Source organism: Phalacrocorax aristotelis, chromosome 7, assembly GCF_949628215.1.
Source record: "Phalacrocorax aristotelis chromosome 7, bGulAri2.1, whole genome shotgun sequence".
NCBI lineage: Eukaryota > Metazoa > Chordata > Aves > Suliformes > Phalacrocoracidae > Phalacrocorax > Phalacrocorax aristotelis.
The window spans coordinates 47,859,897-47,874,384 of record NC_134282.1 but is presented as its reverse complement, the minus strand read 5'-3'; the positions used below and the strand labels follow the sequence as shown (position 1 = coordinate 47,874,384).

Sequence of the window (14,488 nt, the reverse complement as noted above, 5' to 3'; positions counted from 1 at the left end):
GAAGTGTTAAGGTGTTTGGGATGCTGTGGCATGCCCGTGTCCTTGGAGTTCTGCCTTTTCTTTTTTCCACAGGGGAGCTTAAGGAAGTGCACTGAGGGGCTGGGGGGCTAGTTCCAGTGTGTACAAATCCTTGCCGTAAATTTTCAGGGTCTTCTGGCAAATAGTTTCCCTTAAGGAATGTGCTGTGAGGCATCTGTTATCTTTTATAGGATGCAATGGCGTAAGCACTTGAAGAGGAATGGGACGTGGCTTCCTTGCTGCAGCAGGCTCAGTTCTGTTCACCACGACAGGGTTCTGCAAGAGTTTTTCTTGCTTTATTTTTCACTGACTTGCTGACTGCTCTTGTAAATGTGAATACACAGGCAGGCAATTGAATCAGTGTTAGCATATGTTAAAAGATGTGATGATATTTAATGGTTTCTAGATCTAAATTCAGATGCTGTCATGTTTACAAGGAGATTAACACTTGGGGTTGTTTTTTTTTTTCCTCTGTTTGGAAGACATTGATGTTTCTTTCTGCATTTAAAAAAGTTGTGATAATACAGACAATTCTGTTTTAACTGATAAAAATACAGTCAAAGTCATCTTAAGTTAATGAAAACTTTGACTGAAGCTCTGAATTGTTGCTGATTTTGCAGGAAGGCTGAGATCCGGTTTCTCTTTCTGACTTTGGTTATCCTTTGGAAAATCAGCACTTAGGGAAATCAGGCCATAGGATTTACATTGATTTGCTCAGCATGTGCCTGTGTGCCTGGAAGTCTTGATCATGTGGGGCTCTGAATGCTAATGGACCTGTAGAGCATCCATTGCGTCTACAGTGAGAAGGGGGAGCTCTGTAGTGCTGAGCGTTTTGGCATCTTGTGGTGAGGATTTTGTAGACAAAGGTGTGAGTGAATAAATATAATGGCACTAAATGCAACTTTCATCTAAGAATATTGGTGCTATGAAATATGTTCCCTTGCAGCGAGTCCTTTCATAAATAACTGGAAAAGGGCAGTTTACTGATGCCTTGGTCTGTCTTTCATCTTCTGATCAGCTTTTTTGCTAGAGGCAGATTCATCTGGTAATTTTTTTGCAGTGAGCTAATTATACATAGGAAATTTGGGGGAATTTTTGTGATTGTGACAGGAAGGACTTGCACATGTAAGCATCCTTTTGGCCATGAAACTCTGTTTTGCTAGAGCGAGATGGGAGAGATGTCTCTGATTTATGATGGAGCACTAGATTAGAAACACCTCTGTGGTAAAATGTAGCACCCCTATACTGGTGCTTGTGGGTTAATTTCTGTGGGGAGAGAGAAAAGGACAGCAAAGATTGAAGCTGTGGGAGCGTTAGAACAGTTACGTGTGTTCTGGCCAGTGCCCCTCCAGGGGACACCCCATCCCACGCTGCGTCACTACCTATGAACAGCTATTCCAATTCATATTTCACATTTTGCTAAATGTCAGCACCAGATACTTCAAATAACCTTCTCAAAGGAGAAAATACTATAGAAATGAGAACAAAAGTAAATGTCAGATCCTTTCTCAAAAGATTTTTAGCGCTGCCTCTAAGCTGGCACGTCTCTATGGGCTCTTGTGGGTTGGAAACAAAACGCTGCTGTTTAGCAAAACCTCTGAATGCAGGAGCGAGCTGGGAGCGTCAGCCACCTCCCCGAGTGCAGCAGCTTGATGGGGAACTGCTGTTCACAGATGGCTGTTGCTGTCAAGCGCGTTTAAAAGTTGATTTTTCTAAGGACTGAGTAGGAGTCTAGCTTTTACAAAAACAGTTAGGAAGTAATGGCCTTTCTGCAGGCAGAAGCTGGGTGGAAGATTCACCATCAAGCACAAGTCTGTGCTGAATTTTGAGGAGGGGATGGCTCTGTGTGGAGGCTTCTCCTTGCTTTCACCTGCACCCAGCCCTGAGCAGTCTTTGAGCAGAGGGCAGGGAGTTCACTGCCATCGCACACCCCAGAGGGCAGAGAAGTGATTAGAAGTTAACACCCAGCTCCGTCTGCTGAGGCTGTTTAATCTTTTGTGTCAGTAGGTTTGTGCAGTGCAAAGTGCGTGGTTAAGGTCCATCCCGCCGAGGAAGAGGGGGCACGTAACACCCCATGTGCTCCTGGGTACCAGCCCACTGGTGGTTGCGTCATTAAAACGATCGTCAGTGGTTTGCATTCATCCATTATTACTCGTTATGTTATTGCAGCATTCCCCCCACCTCTTTCTCTCCCTTTTCTAACACGTTAGTGGGTTTGACTTTTCGATACGGAAAAGTGCAGGATTACTGTGGACGAAGCTATGTGAGAATCGTCTGCTTGCTTATGTGTTGGTTACCAAGCCAAGGTCTTCGATCTTCAAAGAGTTTGCCATTGCTCAAAATTAAAGGTATGGTACGGTCACATAGCCAAATTATTAAGAGCACATCCGTTCAGCTGCAGGTTAGAAATACTTCCAAAATGACTTAGAACTGCTGGAGGACATTTGCAAACATTCCAGTGCCCTCGTTCTGTTTATTTGTGTGTAACCTACTTAAGCTAGCTGTTGCTGTTCAACAAATTTTGTTCAGTTTCAGTAATCCTGGTAATCTTAATCTCTTACACACTAGGCTGTCTTTACATCTATTCCTCTGTTATCTCTTTAGACGTAACTTTCATTAAAATGCATTGAAAATAAAACATTTCCTTCTGTATTCATCAGGGCATTTTCAGAACCCCACTATGTTCATTGCAGTATTCTCATTTACCTTTTTTCCTTTGCTGTTCTGGAACAGCAAAAGGTTTCGTTGCTTAAAAAGAAACTGTCCCAAAATTAAATGCGCTGAGCAGCATTGGTTAATCTAATCCTTACAGTAATATTCTTGTAGGTATTTGGTTAACATTGCTCAAAACCAAATACTTACTGATTTATGTTACTCTGGTATAGCATAAAAGACTATGTTTGTGATCACAAGTCCTTAGTTCTTCACCCAAAATCCATTAAAAAAAAGGATTTGTTTGGACCTGAGGAAGCTTTGAACGAACGTTTTGTGCCAAATTTAACACCAGACTATGTTTTTGCTGGGGCTTTGATTACAAGCTTTTTGTTCAGCAGCCAGCAGTATGGGGCATCGTACCCGGCCTGGTCCATAAAAGCTGTTCTCTCAAGCTTTTCCTCATGACAGCTACTCTCAAAAGGTGTACTTAGGTTTCAGGGTGTTTTGATCAGCATAATATTCCTGTGGAGAAGTAGCACAGTCGACCAAGACCCGTGGAGCTGACTGGAAAGCAGAGAAGGGACCTCTGGTGTTTTGGTCCTTTTTCCTTTTTCCAGTTATGGTGGCCACGGTTTTTGGTGTCTGGTTTGTCCTTAGGATGTTGTACCTCTGACTGCAAAGTTGCCTTCCCTCTCTCTGTGGCTTTTATTTATCTCCTCCCCGAACCCATCTGCTGTGTAGGACCCTTGAGGTGCAGCCTCCTACCTGATATTTGTAAAAGACCTCAGAGAACAACTCTTAGTTCTTAATCCTTATCTTAGCAAAACAACCCCAGAAAGTCTTGTATTAACTATCTATTTACCCACAGATATAAAATACTTTACAGAAGTTGCATATAATGGGACTTTGGGAGAGTAAAATATCTTCCAGATGCCGCTTGGTGCCATGCTAGCAGAACTGGGGATGGGAGCACATAGGATTCCTGACTCCGGAGGTCCTTGGGCTCCATCCTCTCCTGCTGAGGCAGGCAGAAGACACTCAACCATTTGGTTAGATGAACTGGACAGCAAAATGAAGCCTGGCATGTGCCGAGGCCAAAGGAGACAGAGGAAGCAGTGCTGTGCACGGTGCCGTGGTCCTGCTCGGTGGTGCAGCAGCGCGTCCTTGCATTGCAGGGGCAGGGCAGGTGCACACACGTGTAGGGGAAGGATTTGCATTGCAGGTAGAGCTCCCTTGGGCAATGGTGTCCTGACCTCCTCCCTGCACGGCTGCAGTCCTTGTCGCTTCTGTTCTGGGGCAGTTGTGTCCCCGGGACTGGGCTCTTCCCCAGCCATACTCTGTTGCTCTGCAGTAGGCGACTCCTCGGCCTTGCTCTTAATTATCTGTCTATCTGTATGAACTGAAATGGCATCCACAATTTCAGAGTATCCATAATTGAGGATTACTCTTGTCACTGTGGTATCGGAAACACGGCATTACTTTCAGGTGCTGTATAATCATGTCCATCTTAATTATTACAAGTGCACTGTAACTTTCTAAAGAACATAGTTGTTAATGCTGTCCAAAGTAGGGTTATTTACTGTTCTCAGTGACGTTTAAAGGCAGCTCTTTCAGTGGAACAGGTTGTGACACTTTACATCTAAAAATCAAAATCTAATATGTATTCTGAGGATGAATGCAATTTAAATACGTTTACATTGTTGACATTTCTGATTTTCTGTTTTAAATGACTGAAGAGAAAATAAGCTAACTAGAAAAGCAGACTGGAATATTTGGAGGTATTAGGAATGATTATGGCTTGGTTGCATTGGGGGGGGTGGGTAGGGGGGACGGGGGATGACAGCAGAAAAAAATCAGGGAGGATCCAAGGCTAGGAGAGCCTAATCCTTGAGTTAACTATCAGTAATAAAGAGATCACTTTCAAAATCTCTTTTAAGTAATATTCTGACAAAACCTTTGAGGAAACAGTCTTTTCATTTTTTCCCATTAAAAACAAGCGGTGAAACCCAGACCAGTTACAGTTTTGGTTGTGTGAGCTTTCTGAGATGATGCTTCCAGGACCTGGCTAATTTTGGCAGGGGGTTGTGGTGATCAACCATGGTATGGAGCCATTCCCTGTGGGAGAGTAAAGAGAAATCATCCCTTTGATGAGCTGCGAGATAGCCGTGATTACGGGTAGATAACCAGGAGACCATCTCATTAGATAAAACACTTGACAGCTCCTTAAATCTAGGAATGCAGTTACTGACGTCTTGAATATATACAGCTTCCCAGAAATGCTGCAGAATAAGCATCCCTGTGCAGTAAGTACTGCTGGGGAAACGAAACCCCGCGAGCTCGCCAGGTGGGAGGTGGATAGAGAGGCAAATGCTTTGCCCTGGTTTGAAATAGTCTGAATGGATTTGGGTTAAGAGTTTAATAACTTCACGTACAAAACTAGTAGGAATTCAGTGTGCAGTGCAACACGAGCGACACTGTAATTCGAGATCATTAATTTGGGTTTTTCACAGAAAGGGAGAACATCTGAAGAGAAAAAGTAACCAAAAAAGTGCCTTATTTTAAAGAAAAAAACCAAAAAGTCTAAAAACCCTTTAAAAAGCTTTCAGAAACAGTTAGAAGGAAATTTGATTCTGAGGAGCTAACATTTTTTTTTCCACGGGAGGATGATAAAGATGAGCAGCTGATGATGATTTTCAGACATAAAGCTTTAATCTGTTCATCTGCTGCACTCTTTTTACAGTTTCTTGTTGAACCCTTCAGTGTAACAGTTACAAGTATTCGTTTCATTGAGTTTCGTATCCTTTCCAATCTGCTGCTCACCACCACCTCTGTCCTCTGATAATGGACTGTGTGGTATAAATCAACATGATCTTTTCTGTGTCAACAGCGCTGCGTGGTCTGTTCAGCTGTAGTTCTTGATAAGATGTAAAAAATCTTTTCCATACCTAAATCTAATGCCATCTGCAGTGGAAAATGGGGAGCGGAAAATAATTCTTGTTCAGGCAGCGTCTGAAACGTGCTGCTCAGTACTCGAATGTGCTGCTCAGTCTGGGGCTGAGAAATCATTGGCATGAGAAAGTTTCTGTTCCCTTTGATATTAGTGGGAATGGGGACATGAAGATCCTTCGGTGTGCTTTCAAAAATTTCTTGTTTATAAGATTAAAAAAGAGTTACCCACACATCTTGTTATTAACTGAACTTGTAACTCCAAACACAGCGTCTTTGCCTTGACCTTTCTTCAGTACTGTTGTCTGCCGGAGCCTTCCTCTAGGACCTCAGTGTTAAGTGATAGCTTGTTGCTGGTTTTTGCTCCCTGTGTTTCTCAAGGATTGATCTGAGCAATGAGAACATTTTCAGCAGAAAACAAGATTTTGAGGCCAGATTTGAGAGTAGTTTTCAAAATTGCCAAGTATATGTGATTTTGGGTGAGAACCAAGTGAAGGTCAACATTACGGGAAGACTAGCCAGTCCATGGCTGTCTGTTCCTTGGTGAGATGTCTAAGGGCATGGAGGATAAACTGAGCAGTTAGGTGTGGGTTACTCTTACGCCGAATGATTTTTAAAAAGGAACGGTATTTTTTTCCTGTTGTTTAATCAGGATTAAAGTGAAAGTTTTTACTCAGGGAACAGTTTGTATGTTCTTGGATGTGTCATACCCAAACTTTTTTTTTCTTCAATGTTTATTTTTTTGTGCTAATAGCACCTTAAAACTTAATCCTTTACCATTAGGAAAGTACATTTGACAGCCTTTTATGGAAATTTTGTCCTTAGTTACCCAGATAAACTGTCTGTTCGTGTGTCACAGCTGAAAAAAAAAACAAAACATAAAAATAATATAACTAAAATCTTATGTTTTGCCAGCTGGATTAGAGTGCCCTGCCATTATGGGACAATAATCATATGTTTCAATTCTTGCCTATTACTAGGAAACGAGAAAGGAGCAAAACAACCTTGGCCTTCCCAGTATCGTGTGTCTTGTATTTTCACAATTTCCTAATTACAAGAAGATTTTTGTTGACGTTCAAAGGACAGCCATTTTAAGATGAGGAGCTCATGCTCGGTATGTGGGAGGAGGAGTGCTGGCTATTGCATGTTCAAACTTCTGTTATTCTTCCGTGCATGGATTGGGCATTTTGCACCATGACAGGACTTAGAAATCATTGACTGAATTGCCAACATTTTGTGCTACAAGCTTCATCCCTCCAAAGGCAGGAAGGCTGGAGGGATCTGTCCATCGTCCTCCCCTCTCCATCCAGCAGTGCTCCTGAACTTGATGCAGACCAGCTCTCCTCTTGTTCTGAGCAACACCATACACCAACAGATGTATATTTCATTATATATTAGTAGTTAATCCAGTCCACAGATGGCACACGCCTTTTAACTGTAGCCGTGCAAGTTTTGCACGCTCCAAAACCTTCTAAAGCCATTGCCTGGGGCCCCTGCAGTTGTTGGATGTACGGTACTTTGTCTCTTTGCTTCCATCATCTGTGCCCATCTGTTAGTATGGCCTCATGCCAGTTTATATTTTAGGCAGTTCTTTCCTAATAGGCCTGAATAGTCAGTTTGTATGTTTAATATGCTCTGGATGGCAACACGCCATGTCGTCTTGTACAGATCTTCTGTGCACGTCGTTGTTGCTCAAAGGCATTGCGGCAGGGCCACATGCAATTCAGTTGTGTTTGTAGACACCTCCATCCAAACCCTGGGACTACGGTGTCCACTAGTTTGATGATTAAGAAGATTGTTTTAAAAGAGTGGGAAGAAGGTGGGATTTTCAGAAGTTGCAGTCATATGAACAGATTACATCACATGGGCATTTGGGACAACTGGGAGGGGGCATTTAATCTATGGAGATACGAGACACAGAGGAGCACCGGGATGGATCAGGGACAGGATGAGTATTTGCCTGCATCTTGCAAAATTTGCAATTGATACGGTTCACCAATAAACACACATGAGTTGGAGAGTAGAAGATGCTTCTACCTAACTGTAAGGCTCTCAGCTGAAGGAGGAGGAAGCATTTTGGTGCAGGGATCCATGCTTGTGCTTTGTAGGTCTGTGCTGCTCAGTTTTGGTGCAAGGCTGTCCGTTTTAGTTAGGGAGATGATCTTTCCTTTCAACAAAGCAGCTAGAACAGGAGATCCCATGCTAGAACGGATGTGGTCAGACCAGTGCAACACATTCTTTATTCTGATGGCTGTCGTTCACTCTAACAGAAGTGCTTTTGTGCTTCCTACATCTCTGTAAGAGGAGTTGTACTGCTTTAGTTACACTAGCTCGCTCTGCCAGCGCGTTAGTACAGGTCACAAGGAGTATTGTGCAACTGCAAGTTCATTGAGTGAAACCGTGGGCATCTGCATTCGCTCCAGTAAGTCCACACGTATCAACACTTTCTCCTTTTTGCGACCTTATCAGTAGCCTTTCCTTTATATCTGTATATATGGTGTGTTATTTTTCATTATTCTTTAAGTCCAAGACTGTGACAACCATGGATTAACTACCTTGTTGTGTTGTTTATTCCTAATGCATTACGCTCCGTAGCACTTAATACCAAAATCCTTGTCATTACTCTCCCATGGGCTGAGAATTTGTCTCTGAGTGAGCTCAGCTATTGCCTTTTTCTCTGATCAGCTGGAACCTCCGTTCAGACGTGCTCATGTATTCAGGACAGCATGGTTTTTGCTTTATGGTGATCAAGAGGAGGTTGGGGGCAAGGATTGGTTTGAGCCCAGAGACCTAATTTGGAGTCATTCGGAAGAGAGATGGTGCCAGAAAGCTTTTGGTTCTTGAATATAGATTAGTTCTTCAGGAATTGATCCAAACAGTTGGGAAAAACTGTGTGTCAGGCAGAGGAGAACTCCCCATTTCTGCTTTGTTTTTCACTGAAGGTCTTAATGATGTCCCTTAAGAAAGCAACTAAGCAAGAAAAACAACAGTGCTTTGAAGAAGTGATTTCTCTTGGGGCATACTTCTTGAGGAAAAAATAATTAAATCCTAAAGCCATTATGTACTTGCATTTTTAAACCTGATGTATAGATTTGGCTGGCAACCAAATTAATAACCCAATAAGTCATTGCTATGATATTAAAGGTATTATACCAAGTGTGCTCATTGGCATGGTTTACTGAGACCCAGTTGGTGCTTTTTTGTTGTTGTTGCTGCCAGTCAATATTGAAATCTTGTGTTAATTAAAAGAACAAGTTTTTATTTCTCACAGTTTTTTTAACCCAAATGCTTTTGCCCTTCATATGGAAGGCTTTGATCTGTGAATACTGTATTTCAGCAGTGCATCTGGAGCTCATTTCTGGTTGAAGCTTTTCAGAGCATCATTCTAGGGCTGCAGCTTTTAGAGTAGGGGATATTTTTCTGAGATGAAAGCTTAGGCTCAAGAGCGACTTTTACCAAATTAGAAGGTCACGGTTATTAAACATAAAAAGCAGCAGCGGAGATTGCTAGTTTATAAATGCTGCTACTCAGAATGATAGAGCTACTGTATAAAGCTGAGAAAAGCTGGTCTGAGACGTAATCAAACCAGGAAAGCAAAATACTCTTTTTTTTTTTTCTGTCTAAACATGAAGGTAAACTGTTCTCTTATATAACAGCTTTAGATTTGTGCTTCAAACAATTGACTTTTTTTCGTGCCTTGGGACAAATCAGTGTCCTGTTAAATAACAAAATTTGTCTGTTCCTAAAAAGCTGGTCCTGGGTGTGCAAGGAGAAGGCTTAGACATCTAGAAAAACCCACCTGACCATGCCAGGTTCTGTCTGGAAGCACTGCGGCCTGGTGGTTGCTGTGGCTGTTTACAAAAAGGTGCTTTTTTCACGTTGACTTCTCTGGTCAGTCTCACCCTGAGAGGTCGTGAGCACTTCCAGTCCCACCATAGTGCGTCCCTTGCTTTTTAAAGTACTGGTCTCTCCTAGATATTGGCAGCCAGTGTGTTTCTCCAGGTGCTATAGGTTCCTTGGCTTTTGGGCTGTCAGCTCCGTGCCAGCCACGGTGCGTGGTGTGGCTGGGACGTGGGGGTATGGCATTCGCCTCACCCGCAGCCTGCAAATTCCCATTTCCTTATTTTTCTTTTTTTTTTTTTTCCTTCTTTCTTCTCAGAGAACATCCCTCGGGAAACACTGATGCATTTTGCGGTGAGGCTGGGTCTGCTGCGGCTGACATGGTTTCTGCTCCAGCAGCCGGGTGGAAGAGGAGCTCTCAGCATCCACAACAACGAAGGGGCAACGCCTGTGAGCTTGGCCTTGGAGAGGGGCTACCAGAAGCTGCACCAGCTTTTGACCGAGTAAGGATGATTTGGTGGTTCCTCCATTAGTTTTCCATTCTGTATCATGCTGCCTTTGCTGGACATTATCACTGGATAGTGTCTAAGAGCCATACTTTACCCTTAAAGGTAATTCTTGTATAATTCTGCTTTTACCTTTCTTGCTAGCAGCAATGGGGGCAGGTCCTTAGGGTTGAGGGGAAATGCAATAATATGTTCTCCTTTTCTGTTGCACAGTGTTCTGCTTCCAGCTGTCTCTGAAAGTCCTAAATGAGTCACTGTAATATCAACTAATTAAGAAAAACCTTATGCAAACACAAGTGAAAAAGCTTTTCTTCGAACAAGCACCACAGCACAACTGTGGTGGTGGTGGTGGTGGACTCTTGTGTTCTTACTTTGTGGATCTGGAGTTTTGTGGTTAAACAAAATAATGATAATTGTATTGAAATAAGGCAGCATCTTGTAGAGCATAGGTATCTTACCAGTATAGGTAAAAAATTTAGGTAAGAATTAATGCAAGTATTTAACAGCAGAAAACTGCTCTCTTCTGAGTGGCCGTCAGAAGCAGCCAGATTGTACTCGCTCCTAGCCAGTATCTAGTCGCATGAGCATTTACTGCAGCATTGTACAAGGAATCCTTCAGAAGAGAAGTTGTTTTTGAATAGCAAATGTTTGGAGATCTAGCTTGAAAAGCTGAGGCTAATAAAGACAAAGAGCTTAAATAAGTCCCAAGGGCGTTATTTGTAAAGGAGAAAAGGTTTGGTCTGCGTGTGTGTTATCCTGATGCCGGGTTCTCTTAAGCTTTCTTATTAACTTTGTTTTTCTGAATTGAATTTTCAGACACTTGGGGTTTTTATTGAGTGACCCTGTGCCATGTTTAGCAGTCTTCTGTGTCATCCACATTATCACATTTCTCTGTTACAAATTGTAAATAATTCTGCTTTCTGTAGTTGCTGAGCAGGGTGTTAGAGGGCAAGAAGTATGATCTGTGTTGCTGGAGTGATTTCATTTAAGTTTCATCTTTAACAATTCAGCGAACCACATGCAAAGCAGGGTGAAGGAGAGGGTGCGGGGTGGGCAGAAGCTATACTCTAACCTTCTCTTATGCCACCCTTGGCTGGGATTAGTACAGAGATGATGACAGTGATACTTTTTCCTCCATTGAGTTCAACGGTCATACTGTGAAAACATATAACTCTCTTGCAGACTATCTTGTAAAATTGGAATGTGCAAATTCATCCCATAACGGGAGCAAAGTTCTCTGAGGTGAGACTAACCATGTTAACAGACTTTACATATTGTCAAGAAGCTTAAGTTGGCCAAAACATTAATACAGAGCTCACACCAAATACTGCAATCTGGATTTGAGTAGAGCTGGTAATTTAAAAAGAAGTGGGAAGTAAACAAAGCTATTACAACAGCTATTGATGTATTTGGTGGAGTATTTCACAACCGGTTCCAATACTGGAATGGCAGTTCTTGCTCAGTGGAAAAAAAAAAGTACTTGGATTACATGGCCTTGCCCTGTGCCGTTCCTTTTAATGGATGCTGCTGGTATAATTCAAGGGATTTCTCTGATGACCTTTACAATTCATCTTTGAAAATCAGACACTAGCAACTTCAGTAATGTTACCGTCATGATCCCCAATCCTGTTCTTAGTATATTCTTAAACTGTTCGTTGTGGTTAGTTTCCCTCTTGAACTGCTGGGTGGAAATATAACATATAAACATCTGACAGCTGTGCCATATATCCCGTGACTCTGAAAACCCTGCTACCTCCACGAAGCCCTGCAAACAGAAATCTGTGGATGCTGGAAGCCATGGACCCCCTTTCAGTGGGTAGGACGGTGGTGAGGCACCGTGCTACTAACTCGGGGCTGGCCAGAGTGGTGGGAGCCCTGTGTGACATGGGGACTGCTGTAGCCCTTCCCCTTGGCAGGGTGGCGGCTGCACAACAGACACATCCTGATTTCCCAGCAGAAATTTTTGTTTTGCTTAGCACCTTCTGCAATGACACGGGATTGAGGCTTGAAAATCCCTACTGAGAGGAGAAATAATGAGCTTCAAAATATAGAAAAGCAGCCAAATTTCATGAAGAAAGTATATATCATTTACGTGCTGTCAAAACACAATGGATACTGTACAACCTCTTTTCTTCACTCTGCTTATGCGCACGCTGTATAATCCATGCACGCAAATTTGGCACGCAACTTGTACCACTCAGCAAATACAGAGCAGCAACGCATGTTAGCGAGAGCCCGTACAAAGGAGTCATTATTTTTACAAGTAATTAAACTGCACTTTGCCAAATAAATGAATGCAGTGTATTTTGTAATGCATTATCCTTGGGGGAATTTTATTGTTCACTTGCTTGCTAATTTGCAGGACCCTGCATTTTACAATGATTCTCCCAGCCAGCATTGGGAAGGGGTGAAATTTTGCTGTAATTAGGATACAGTCATTAAAAAGCAGACACAAAACCTTCTCCGTTGTTGCAGTTTTGCCGGTGTTCAGCTGCAAAGCAGCTTGATTCAGCTGCAGCGTAAATATTTTTCTCAAAAACTAAAAATCTAATTACACTGGTGACATTTTGAATTTCTGTTTGTCAAATGAGCTTTTCCTTTTCAGCTGTTGCAGTTCTTAATGTAAAAAAAAGAAAGACCCTTCTAATTTAAACTTTGCAACCCTTGAATTATTCCCTTCCGTAGTCTCGAGCTTCGCACTGGCTCTTGCATCCTCTGGCAGGAAAGGTGCAGGCGCTGCTTCTTTCGAGACTGTTGGAGCTGCGGTAGAGCACACGCAGGTCACCAGAGATGGAGAGCAGGAGGCCGATAGCAGTGTTTATTCATCGGTTGTGTATCATTCCTGAGGGTGCTTGTTTTATCTTTGAGATTAAAACTGCGCAGTAAGCATTGTCCTGCAGTGTAAATGGAATAGGACAGTGCATGAGGGCAGGAGTGTTTTAGGGGAAAAAAAGAAATAAGGATTTGCTCTAGGAACATTCTTATTTGCATGCTACCAGCTTGGTTAATAGAGGTTTGGTTTTTCTAATACAAATTTAAATACAAATTTTAAATACCATTTAAATAAGTGACCTTTACTTGCATGAAAAAGTTTTGGAACCTAGGCGGGTTGCTTAGTCCTCTCTGAGTTTCAACAATTTCCGAGTGTGGCAGAAGCAAGTTCCGAAGCGAAGGGTCCTTCCTTGCAGCCTGCTACTTCCCTGTGTTTGAGTTGGGCAGTGCTGGCTGCAGGGTGCTGGCAGAGCTCGGCCGCGCCGCTCGCAGGGATGGGCTGGCTCTGAAGAGGCAGCGCAGTTTATTAAACAGGGGGGTAGGACGCGCCGCTCCGTGTGAGTAACTTGGCCTCTGCCGTAGGACAGCTGCAGTTTGCAGTAGTTGATGTTTTCAAATGCAGTTTGGTGTAGTAATATAATCTGCCTGCCAGCTCCATGTTCTTCAGAGCTCTGAAAGTCAGGCAAGGAAAATGGCTCCAAGAAATAGCGAGTGTGCAGAATTTCAGAGAAGTCGGAAGTGCCGTTTTGTAAAACATACAAACACTGATTTTTATTTCTGATTTCATTCTGCGGAACAGAGCTCTGTCTAGTAACCCAAAAGTATTGAGTTTTTTCCATAAAGCCAAATGCTTGTAGTTCCTCCGCAGCTGAGAGCGATTTATGCCCCCTGAAAAGGGGGAGTAAGAGAAAAATAAAGCCCATAAAAACACTTCTGTGTTTTTCTAATCGCTGCAAAGGAGAACTTTAAGAGGTGTGACAGTCTCTTGAGTTTTTTTTTTTTACTCTAATATTAGTTTTGCTTTTGCTTGTTTCTCTGCTTGCTTATTGCTATAAAGCACTTCTGCACAGCTCTGGGATTGCTGTTCCTCAAAACCTCCGGGTGGCAGCCAGGTGGCTCAGTGTGTGAAACTGTAAGTCAGGACAAGTCTGTATTTCCAAAATTAAACTGATTTAATTAACACACATAAGGAATAACTCACTGGTAGCGGGAGGGTTTTATATATGTTTTGTAATCCATGATTATCACTTGCTGCTGTTCTGATTTTTATGTAAGTAATTGGTGAAGTCTGTGCTCTAATCTCCATGGTGCCTCTCAAATGAGGAAGCTTTTCAGTCACTTTACTTTTATATTTGAATACACTTTTCTGAGCCAGAGCTGCAAGAAGATTTGCCTGGTACGTCATTTCTTTGTAGCCCATTTTAGCAAGTCCTTTAAGCATGTGTTGAATTTCAGAAATGTCCAGTTCATGTTCAGCGGAGTGTTTAAGCGTGGTCTTAAAATTAAGCATTTCTTACGGTGCCCTGCCAAATCGATAATTAAGGATGAACATTTTTCATTGAATTTTGGTGTTGGGTTGTTCCATTAAATTCAGTCTTAGTCTTTGTGTAGGTGAAGAGCCATCTGTGGTGCAGATGCTTTCCAAAATCACTAGTTTTCTGGGACTGGAAACATTGCTGACCACTACAACTTCAGTGCCAGATCATGGCAAACGTATGTAAACAGGATGCTTATACCCCTGAGAATGTATA

The 14,488-nt window shown here is 42.4% G+C and overlaps 1 protein-coding gene across 6 annotated transcripts in view; it reads left to right on the top strand.

The window, feature by feature from the left end:
• AKAP13 (A-kinase anchoring protein 13) overlaps window positions 1-14,488 on the top strand; it is a 217,853-nt gene that overhangs the window by 93,100 nt on the left and 110,265 nt on the right. For all 6 annotated transcript variants that reach the window (XM_075100605.1, XM_075100604.1, XM_075100603.1 and 3 more), the window contains one exon: window positions 9,779-9,962. In XM_075100605.1, the coding sequence (XP_074956706.1) occupies window positions 9,779-9,962 (184 nt within the window). The remainder of the gene's footprint in view (window positions 1-9,778; window positions 9,963-14,488) is intronic.